The sequence below is a fragment of the Elephantulus edwardii genome, unplaced genomic scaffold (genome assembly GCF_000299155.1).
Source record: "Elephantulus edwardii isolate Elephantulus edwardi_28Jun2011 unplaced genomic scaffold, EleEdw1.0 scaffold00270, whole genome shotgun sequence".
In the NCBI taxonomy this organism is placed as follows: Eukaryota; Metazoa; Chordata; class Mammalia; order Macroscelidea; family Macroscelididae; genus Elephantulus; species Elephantulus edwardii.
The window spans coordinates 2,683,487-2,695,569 of NW_006400020.1; the positions used below are offsets into that span (position 1 = coordinate 2,683,487).

Consider the following 12,083-nt stretch of genomic DNA (forward strand, 5'->3'; position numbering starts at 1 on the left):
ACTGTTGGGGAATTCTGGTGGTAAAATCCACAGTGTATGGAACTACAAATCAAAACCAAAGTCAATGTTGTTGTGTCCTCCAATCAGCTCTAATTCACAACCAGCTAATGTAGAATACAGAGAGACTGTGCCCAATTCCTTGCCATCCTTACAATCTCTATTGTGCTTCATGTTGCCAAACCAAACCACATCCTGCCAGGGAGACCATGCCAACTCATGGTGACACTCCACAGGGTTTCCAAGGTTTTAAATCCTCACACAAGGAAACTGTTCTTCTTTCTCCTTTGGAGCAGCTGGTAGATTTGAACCTCTGACCTTTCAAATAACAACCCAACACATAATGCACTATATAACAGCGCTCCTTTTATCTTGCCTAAGTACTCTCCAAAATGAAATTTTCCATTTAAATACACATCAGCTGTATATGAAATCTCAAAATCACCAATGAATGCTGCTTATCTGAGATAAAAATTTATCAGACGCAAAGGACTGAAAGAGTTTTTATTCCACTATAACTTTTTATCTCATAGCTGATCTTCGTGAATAAAAAGACGTTAAATTTATACATTATTTTTTAATTTAAGGGTTCTTTCTCAAAACTTACTTTCTACATATGTTTTAAATTTCAGATGACTTATAGTATCTTAGCTACTCAATGGCATACATTTTCAAAGAACGGATTTGTCATATAAATAAAGAGAGTTTGGTAAGGCATAAGAATGCTTCATCTGCATGGTTTCTCCATCCATCCATGCTAACTTCCTTATTTCATCAATGTCATTACATGAGGTTAAAACCATACACCATTTAATCACAGAGTCCAAATAGTCTAACTTAAGTATACAAAATTAAAACTACAGCATCTGCTTGAGCACTTAATTTAAAAGTATTTAGGTTCTGAAATGTCAAAAATACATGAAATAAATTTTTAAATCCTCTCCTGAAATGTAACACTACAATACTGAAAATTAAGCCCTGAAAATTTTCTCAAAGAGTATTAAAATCATCCTACGTAACACAAGCTTTTTAACAAGTCAAAACAGTCATAAAACAAAACTGTCACCAAATCTTGAAAATTATTAAAAAGGCTCTGATGGCATAAGTAGGAAATGTGTCATGATGCTAACTGAAAGGTCAGCAATTCAAATCTCCTTGCTAGTCCATACTAATCTTCTCTCTTAAAAACTTAGAGACTAGGAAACCTGATGAATGGGAATCAACTATACAGTAGCAGTCTATGGCAGCCGTTAGTGACAGTGATATAGGTCTATATAAGCATAGAAAATGCAATGAAAGACTGGATACTCGACGTTTTCTTTTTAAAAGTATCAAGTATTCATAATATTAAAGAAAAGTTTATCAAGCATCTTCCGTGCTGGATCATGCAACTTAACAATTTATAAGGAACAGTTATACCAATGATCAAGATCAAACAAAACATGGAAAGATCACTAGACTCAAGGTATAACAAAACATAACTATTCTAGTAAAAACAAAGATGGGATTTTAATATATTAATAAACACAAGGGGGGGGAACTATTATGCCAGCAATTCTTATATCAGCCTGATGATTGCATTAGTGATTGATAGCTTTGGTGAACATTTACCAAATGCCTTATTCATCTTTAATTCTGAATATCTGTATTATGGAAAGAACTTAATACTGCCTAAATGAATAAACCCTATACAAGTAGGATACCTTGGAAAAATTAGTATATTGTCTAAAATTAATCCTCTTTAAACATTTGTATCTATCTTTTCATATGCAGCTGTACTAAAAAGGCTCACTTTTTTTATTAAATTTTATTAATTTTAATGAACATTTACAGAGATTTTGGGTTTCCATTCATTCATTGTTGCACTATTTTCTCTACCCACCCCGCAAAAGGCTCACTTTTGTAGTCCATTTTATCCTCATCTCATTACCATCACGTTGGGAGTGACTCATACCTGACCCTAATATGCATTTTGGAGTCTATAAATCACACAGGAGAGTCTGGTGAATTAGAACCTCCAGAGATGTGTGTTCTTTGAGTCAGCTGCATAATTCTGTATGGATTATACTACCAGAGACATTTTTGGTGCAGTTCAAAATGGTTTTCCTAACCATTATGCTTGACTACTGCCATATGACTGAGTGGGACTATGCCAACGTGAAGATGAGATGATTAGCACGTTTGGGGCTGTTGTTAAGTACTCTTGAGTCACTACGACTTACAGTGATCCTATAAACAACAAGTCTGAAACTGCTCTTTCCTATACCATTTCACTTCCCTTTGGGGCAGGAACACACAAACAAGGTACAAAGCCTACTGAGGAGACTGGTAAGTCTTGCGATCCCATTAGGCTTTAATTGAGCATATTTAGAGGCATAAAATGGCAATCTCACTACCAGTAAGAAAGAAGCGTCAGTACTGTAGGTGTTCCTTTGAGCCAGAGATTCCTGGCAAGTCAGATCAGGACTTAGACAAGCGCAGCAGCAGGTACAAACCAGAGACTGCTATGAGACAAAGCTAAAAAGCATCTGTCACCTGATAGAGCCACAGCTAGTGTCAAACACCGCTGTCCAAGCCTACTGAAGGACTAGGAAGGAAATGTCATAATGGGCAAGACTATGAGAGAATTAGGGAGATCCAGTGGCCTAGGAGGTAGGCAGCTGCATTGTCAACCCAAAGGCAAGTGTTTCAAATCCACCAACTGCTATGCAGGAGAAAGAATGGTAATCATCTGTCCATGTGATTTACACAGCCTCAGAAAACCCACCAAAGGGTCAGATTTGAGTCAGTTCTCAAAAGACAGCAATGAGAAAGAGAAAAGTAAAAGATGTGAGTTTTATAAAACCAGCCTAAAGCCATAAAGCTGAAGGTCAAACACCACCAAGAACCCATGTTAACATCTGTGTTGCTGAAAACCCTATCCTTTTTGAAAGCTGAATTACATAGCCTGTTAATTTCCCTAATAGACCCCATAATCGTAAGTAAGATATGTGAGTTCTGTGTGATCATTGCAAAGGATTATGGACTAAACAGCACAGTAACAAGAGCCCTGGAAGGGACAGGTGGTGTTATAACTGATTACAAGGAATTGCTAAGAGTGGAGAGGCATGCTTGACCTCATAGCAATCAGTTTTGAGCTATGAACATTTTGGAGGGAGATTCTTCCCCTTTGTACAGTTAGTAATGGTCAGGCACAGTTGCCCCACATAAATCACACTGTTTTTATAATTTAATATTATTTTAGAAAAACAAACAAAAACCAAGAGATAGATCTTGACCAATTTTTTAATGCATGTTGTTATTGCTGTTCCTGTGTACCATCGAGTCAGAATTGACCCACCAACTGACCCCCCACAGTTCTCAGAGGCAGTTAATCGCATGAGAGGAGACTGCCCATCCTTCTCCCACGGAGCAGCTAGTGGATTTGAACTACAAGCCTTCAGGATTGAAGTGCAGAGTCTTACCACTAGGCCACCAGAGCTCCCTCTCTACATCACTTGATTTAATGTAATAAAAAAGACTCCCCCACCATGTACCAATAAATTAAGATGGATTTGTTAGTATGACAGTATGTAAAATCAATTCTTGTTATAAAACATCAAAGGCTAACATTTGAGTGTAGACCAAAGAGCACTGCACTAACTCCAATGCAGAGCAGCCAATGAGGGTTGGACTTCACCAGGAGCTCTGTGGAGAAAGATGGGCAATCTCTTTCTGTGCGATGTATAGCCTCCAAAAGCCCACTGAAGGATCACCTCTGAATCAGTTCCACCTTTACAGCAATGTGAGTTATAAAACATCACACCTCATTTAAAAGTCCTCTTCAGAGAAATCACAAGCTTTCTAAGATGTTCATATTAAAGTCGCTTTTTCACACTAAAAATAATAACAAAATAGAAACCACATACAAAATTTTCAAGCTATAATTACCATTTACTTGCAAATACCAACTTACTCCATGTACAAAATTGAAGATTTCTCTTTAAAGTCAGTGCACTTTTACTGTACTGGAATGATAAAGCTACTTAAAATCTTATTTAAATTTTATCTTCAACTTCATCTTAAATATCATCTATTTCTATAGAGTTACAACTTTAAGAAGAAACTTGTTTGTAACTCCCAAAGCTCACCAGATACTAGGTTTTTTTAAGAACTTCACTCTTCTTACCTTAAGATAGCAGTGTGCATAGCAATAATGAAGCAAATTATCAGAAGGCTGAGTAAGGCTGCTCACCACGTGCACCAGCTGCTCAGCATACATCGGAACAGAATGCTCCAGGTTAATTTTATCCACCATTATCTGAATGGACGGCAAAGGTCGAAGAGGCTGGAAGTTTGTGGTATTTGTGAAGTTACTCAAATTCTGTAAAATAAAAGTGCTTATATTTCAGGAGTAGACCAGTGATTAGAGTACAATATCCTCTAAATTATGTTATCTTGCTTTAAAATGGTTAATTTTTCTTTTCCTGATCAGAGAGAATATGAGCAGATCATCTTGGTTCTATGGATTGAAGATTGTCTTGAATGGACTAATCTTTCAATTTTGTCCTTACAAGGTTCCAATTAGGTCTTCTGCACTAAGTGCTTCTAATATTCTTAATTTTCTAAAAGCAAGGTGGCTTAAGAGTTGCTAAAACACCATTTTCACTTACCTCCCTACACACACACACACACACACACACACACACACACACACACGTTACCTGAACCCTTTTGTTTTGGTGGTTTAATGCTTTAGAAAAATGGATATGGGAAGCTGGATCATTACTGATCTTACTTTTGTTGCCAATATAAACTTAGTCCTAAACTATCCAGGCTTCTTGTTTCCGGAAAGGTAGTCTAAAAACTATAATGTAATTATCTAAGGTATCATAGTAAATATTCTGACCTCTGGGCTTATACTCTGCAATGTTTCTTTATATACTCCACATTTGTGCTTATTTTTAAAAAGAATTCTAGATAGACATAGAATTATTTTATAAGAATTGTTGTTGTTAAGGGCTGTAGAGTCGAGTACAACTCATAACTATGAACAACAGATCTGAACCCTGTCCTATCCTGTGCCATTACTATCGTTAAACTGCTTTTACTTCATCATGTTAAGGTAACTACACAAGCAGATACTGCTTTACTTAGTAATCAGGCTCTTACAGTATTTAATGAACAACTAATAGTACACATAAGAAAAAAACCCAAGTGTGAATCTCAAAAGGTACCTTTTCTCCCATAATGGCAGGTAGTAAATGGCCTAGCAAATTGAATTCTGCCATGAAGATTGTGCAGGTACATTTGAGGAGAGTCACAGTTGTAAGTCGAGTAGGAATATATTGCTCCAGAGATGACACTTCTTCAGGATTCAGTGTTGTTTCATTATCATCCTTCGTCTCTGAAAATAAAAATGTAATAAAAAGTCATTTTTAATAACTTAAAATAATTCAAACATTAATTAATTTTGACAACTCAAGGTGAAATTCTATTTTTCTTTTCAACGTTTTAACAGTTGTAATACAATGTTTGGTTATTGAGGGATTTTTTCCTTTGAGCAATGGCTAATTACTTATAGTTTTATTTCCTTTCTTTTACGAGAGGGAAGGACATTGTTAATTATGGAATCTGTTTCCCTCTGAATTACACTTAGAACGATATTATTTTAAAATATCTGTTCTCCATACACTACACACACCTTTAGGAGAAGCTACTACCACAAACAAATCAATCAAACACAAACAAACAAGTAAGAGGCTGAACAATTTCTGTAGTGGATAACATACATTGTACAGTACACTGACAAACAAAGGGCCTAAATAGGCTTTGGGTAAAGCTAAAACTAAAGAGTAAAGGAATGAAATATTTTAAACATTCATGATTATATCAGGCAGAAGGTACTGTATTTTCAGAATAACATTTAGTAACTCACTAACAAATGCTCTCTCCGAATAGAAAATTGACTAAGTGGAATCTGACAGAACTGACAAGAGTATTTTAATAACATGGGGGAGCAATGTGGGCAGCAGGTACTACAAACACAAAAGCCTTGCAGATTTCAAAGCAATGCTGCCCTTCACTGTTGACTCCTCTGCCAGAAGTCCACAAAGAATTTACAGTAGCATCAACCATCAGCTGTACTGTTCTCCAAGCAGAAAATTTTAATAAGTCAACAAAGAAGAATTCCCAGTATATAAGGAAAATAAAGAGGAGAAAATATTAAATGTAAGTTGCAAAGGCAGTAAAATGGAACACTGTCCTCATTCAAACGCCATAACATGGGCAAGTCATCACAAGTAGCTGTTAGACTGAAAAACTAGGCATATCTTGCTTTAAAAAAAAATACATAATACATAGAAACTAGGGAAGAAGGAGATTAGGAAATTCATAATGGAAAATGCTCACTGAAAATCAAATTTTTCAACCTAAACATCTCAAGGTTCAAATACAGTCTCTAGTCATCCAGACAACAATGTCTCTATTTTTTTTTTTTAATCAAAGATCTAATTCATCAGTTCTTGAAGGAAGACATCAATGCTGGGAAAGGCAGAGGGTCAGCAAAAGAAAGGAAGACCCTCAACGAAACAGACTGGCACAGTGATTATCACAACGGTCTTTAGTAAGACAGAGATAGTGACGATGGCGCAGGATAAAGCCAAATTCAGATCTTTTGTTCACAGGGACACCACAACTTGCAAGCAACTTGAAGGCATCTAACAACAACAATTTGTCAGTGATACCAAGTGGCTTTACCATACAACTCTTAAACTGTCCTACTGGTCCAACGTCTTGACCTCCAAGGTTTCAAAGAGCCTAACAAGGTCTAACAACCACAGGTAATAGCAAAGGTCCCAAGATCTTTGGCTTGCTCGTCCCAAACAATGTCAAGCACACAAAATCTTTCATATTATACTCTGGATTTTTAAATACAAAAACACACTATTAAACATGAAGGCATTTATCTATTAAATGGTCCTTATCAAGATTTCACATTAGCTTAAATTTGAGTCAGTCTACTTTGTCTACTGCCACCTTCTCCAATAACCACATGGTGTGTTCTCTTGGTGATCGAACTAGATGTTTACACTGTTGTGTTATAAAGTCAAAGTTTCCAACTTGAACTTATAAAAATGGAGTCTTTTAGAAAGTGTACTTTAAGAAGGGGTACTTTATATTTAGGAAAAGAAATCACGATCCAAGTTGTCAATACTCTCTTCTTCCCAAAAGCCCCTTCCTCAAGTACCAAAAAGCCTTAATCTGCGGCATAGTGTTCCCAATCCACTGCAATACAGGAGCACTTTTCCCTCATTTTCCAGGAAAATTAATGCAACATTTCTTAGCTTTCAAAAGTAGAGAGTGCTCTTCTCCAAATCTTTGATGATTAGCTTCTCTACACTGGCCTGCTGCATTAATGCAACTGTTTCCTCGTCCCCACTCCCACATCAAGATTCTTTCTCACCATTTTCGAGCCAGGCATAAAATACACAATAGCCTCTTTGAAATGGGCCTGTGTGGAACAGCACTGCTAGTGCTGATAGGTTTCCTCAGTTTATTAGAGCTAGAGCAACAAGGGAAGGACCCAGTACAGTTTCTTTACCTTACCTGGTAGCTAAAGGTCATAGTCCTTTCCATCATAGTTTTCATAAAAATACTTCTTGAACCACTGTTGTTTGTTGTTGTTATGTGCCATCGAGTCGTTTCCGACTCATAGCGACCCTATGCACAACAGCCCTAAACCCTGCTCTATCCTGCGCCAACCACACCGCCTCTGACACACCCATCCCGATTACCCCAGTCACTGAATCAATCCATCTCATAGAGGGTCTTCCCCTCCTGCGCTGTCCCTCCACCCTCCCAAGCGTGATGTCCCTCTCCAAGGACCCGTCCCTCCTGGCAACATGTCCAAAGTATGTCAGACGAAGCCCCAGAATCCTTGCCTCCAAGGAGTAGCTTGGTTTAATCCTCTCCAAGATGAATCTGTTTGTTTTCCTGGCAGTCCAGGGTACATTCAGTACCCTTCTCCAGCACCATAGCTCAAAAGCATCCACTCTCCTTCTGTCCTCCCTAGTCACTGTCCAACCCTCTGATGCATAACAAGCGATTGCAAATACCATGGCCTGTATCAGGTGCACCTTAGTCTCCAGAGAGACACCGTTGCTCCTGAATACCTTTGAGAGGTCCCTAACAGCAGACTTTCCCATCGCGATACACTTTTTGATTTCCTGACTGCTGGTACGAAGAGTGTTGACTGTGGAGCTGAGCAAACTGAAGCTGTGAACACTCTCAATCTCTTCGTCATCCATCCTGACGCTGCTAATTGGTCCAGTGGCGAGAATCTTTGTCTTCTTGACATTGAGCCTTAGTCCATACTGAAGGCTGCAGTCCTTGACCCTTCGCAGCAAGTGTATGAGGTCCTCCTCAGTTTCAGCAAGCAGGGTTGTGTCATCTGCATAACGCAGATTGTTAATAGATCTTCCACCAATCCTGATGCCACAATTCTCCTCATAGAGCCCAGCCTCTCGGATAATCTGCTCTGCATACATGCACTGTCTCCTTGAACCACTGTACAAACTTTAAATTGTCCCTAAAACTTTTCTTCCATTAATGTGTCCACCAGAACTATTTTATCAAAACTCATTCTTTTAATCAGGAGCTTTAATGGCACAGCTCGGCTGTGCTGCTAGTAGAAAGGCCATGCCTCTCTGGTAGTTTGAATTCACCCGCTGCTCTACAGGAGAAATCTGGACCATCTCCTTCCGTGTGATTTACAGACTCTGAAAACTTGCTAGAGTCAGCTCTGAATTGGCAACAATAACTTTGACTTTTTTACATTAAACCCCATTTATACTATATTGAAATTCTAAGTGTGTTCCCATTTTAGCTTCACTTGGGAGTTTCACATTCTTTAAGGCAATAGACCAGGAATACCATGCCCATAAACTGACAACAGGAAACCCCTAAGCACAACTGTTCGATCTTTTCAGCTCCAACTAGAGACACTGGTCCAAGTGAGCATGACCTGTCAACTTAGATTCTCACTGGTAAATGACGTCAGGTAAATGTTTACGGTCATCTTCAGGATGAACTGATATTTGGCTCCAGTTTCATCTCTTCTCACTCAAAGCATTCTGCTTATATTGTTTTATATTTAATTCATAAAATTACACTTCTTTGGAAGGTGCATAAGATGACTTTGTTACAAAAATTTTACTAGTATTTTGACTTTGAAAATATTTCTAAGAAATTCCTAACCTCACTTTTTTTAAAAGGAGAATATTTTTATAAAAATACTACTGATAAATGTGAAAAGAAAGGTCACCAACCAGGACAAAATATTTGCAATAAATCAGCAGCTAGGCAGTTACTCTAACAAAGGACAAATATATAGGATATTAAAAAAAATAAATAAAGACCACTAAATAATAGACAAACCACTCAGTAAGAAAATGGACAAAAAAAGACTAGAGCAAACTGAACATGCTAAGAGTTGTTCAATATGTAGAGTAGGACTTGGCAGAGTTTTTCCCATAAAAAGTAATATAAGAATTAACTTAGGCTTTGTATGCCATATAGTCTGTCACAATTACTTAACATGTACTACTTTAGCACAAAAGCAATCAGGGACATACAACACATAAATCAATGAGAACGGTTACACTCTCATAAAATGTCAAAATCAGAAATGTGTAAAATTATAAAAACTGAAAGTTCAATTTCATATAATTTTCTTATCACAAAACTAGGTTTCACCAATAATTTTAAAAAATGTAAAAATCATTCTCAGCTCATGAATTGTAAAATTTTACAAGTTTAACTCAGTAGCAGAATTATTAAAACTCTCTTACACTACTGTTCTGAATGCAAATGGTACAAAACCTTGGAAAAACTATTTTTAAATTATCTCAGTAAAAAATCAAGTTTGGAAGTAGGAGTGACATTCCATTCACTTCCTAAACTACATTCCTCTGGAAAACTTTAGGAACTTGGAGAAATGACGATAGATATAGAAAGGCTTCAGGCCTTTTGTTCATACACACACACATACGCACATCCCTTGGATTTAAAAGTTAGTTGGGTCCAAGGGTCTAGTATTATTTTATTTTGAAGGAATATTCTTTTAAACTGTACAGTACTCCTCTGTCATTTTGCTGCACTGAGGTAATCTAGGTTTGTCATGATGTTGAACGTTGTGTTATTGGGGGTCAAATGCCATAGTGGCTGCCCATGGTGGAGTGTTTGGTGGAACTCCCAGCTTAAGGCAGGTCTGGAAGCAGAAGTGGCATCCACTTCCTAAATCACAGGACTCTTAAAACTCTATGAACTTGAAGAAACGATGATAATTATAGAAAGGCTTCAGGCCTTTTGTTCATAGAGTTGCTATGAGTCGTGCTCAACGCAATGGAAGCACAACAACAACAGTAAAAATTAACACATATTTTTTTTTTTATTTACCAAAACATATGCACCTGAATGTCTGTTGCATAAATATCTTAATTAGTTAAAACTCAACTATTGTTTGTGAGTTCAACTGTGCCCTCCAAAACAGTATACCCAAGTCCTAGCTCCTATTGGTTTTGAAAGTGGCATTATAATGACTATTATTCTTACAAGGAAAAAGAAATTTGGGAACAGAAAAACAAAAGGAAGACAGCCGTGTAAAGGAGGAGGCAGAAGTTAAGAGTAATGCTAAGGACCACCAGCACTGGGTAAATAGACAAGAAAGGATTCCATTCAAGAACCTTCAAAGGGTACCTGGCTTTCAGACTTCTAGCCTCCAGAACTGTGAGACTTCTATTGTTTCATACCACACATTTTCTACTACATTGTTACAGCAACCCTAAGAAATTAAGACAGTCAGCACTCAATAGGAGAATAGAAAAATAAATTATGATATAGTCACACAAATGGACACTATGTAGCAATGAAAATAAATGCTCCACAAACTATAGGCAAAAGTATAAATGACCCTCTAAAACTGTGTATTAATGCCAAACACAAAGTAAGCTTCCTGGGATTTCCTCAAAATGAATTTAAAATTAATCCAAATTAAATCAGTTCTATGATGTTTAAAGTAAACTGCCTTTGGAGTCTGGGCAGAAAATAAAAGGAGGCACAAAAGGATGTCTAAAATCTGGTATTGTCCTATTTCTTAAAAAGTCAAGTTACATGGCAGTGGTTAAGTATGTGAAATTCATAAAACTACACTGGAGATATTATATATTTTCATAAATATTTACATACTTAAAAAACACTGTATACAGACACATATTGTACTGTAAACAGAACAACTTGGTGAAAGTTAACTTAGAAATAAGAAAAGTGGTCATTATTACATAAGAAAGTAACATTATTAAAGATTTCACATTAAATAATCCCTCAGTGTTCTTATGACATTGAAGTACAAAGGATTACGTACTGGATGATGACCCAGAAAAGAAATAGTATGACATTTTGCCAAAGCAAACAGGTTTCCTTTTTTGTAAGTTTTACAAGAAAATGGCAAGCACCATAAAAACTAACCTTAGTGAGTTTTACAAAAAAATAAAAGTTAATTCTCTTTACTATCCCTTTTACTGTTTTCCTTTATCTACATATCTGTAATTGACAATTAAAACTTTTTTTAATGTTTTGGCCAAAATCTCTAAAGGGTGTTTAACAAACATAATCCTTCACAATGATTATTAAAATAGTTTTCTATAATTTCAGCTTGCACTGTTTTAAGTTTGCACACTACCTACCATCAATGTGAATGAAGCCTGTCTTCTATTAAACTGAAGTGAGCCAGCAGTTTCTTTCTATATATCACATTTTTTAGATGATGAAGTACACCATGTAAAGATTAATGCATTTCATACTGTTCTTTATCCTTCTCCTAAAATACACAGTTTAAGTTCATTGTGGCAGAGACTGGTTACTGCTTTGCAGTAATTATTCTTCCTTTCTTCCTTTTGGCAATAAAATCTCCGCATTTAAGATAAATATCAGACCTCCTTCTAGAGACTACATTTTACATCCTCTTTTACAGCCAGATGCAGGACATGTCACTAAATGTTGGTCCATCGATGGCAGTGCCAACTCTTCTAAATGAAACAGTACATCTA

At 36.7% G+C, this 12,083-nt stretch overlaps 1 protein-coding gene across 1 annotated transcript in view; it reads right to left on the bottom strand.

Annotated features, from left to right (window-relative positions):
- Positions 1-12,083, bottom strand: part of VPS13B (vacuolar protein sorting 13 homolog B (yeast)) — a 387,771-nt gene that overhangs the window by 294,039 nt on the left and 81,649 nt on the right. The window contains exons 13-14 of the mRNA XM_006900014.1: positions 5,214-5,383; positions 4,166-4,360 (exon numbers count right to left, since the gene is read on the bottom strand). Coding sequence (XP_006900076.1) covers positions 4,166-4,360; positions 5,214-5,383 — 365 coding nt within the window. The remainder of the gene's footprint in view (positions 1-4,165; positions 4,361-5,213; positions 5,384-12,083) is intronic.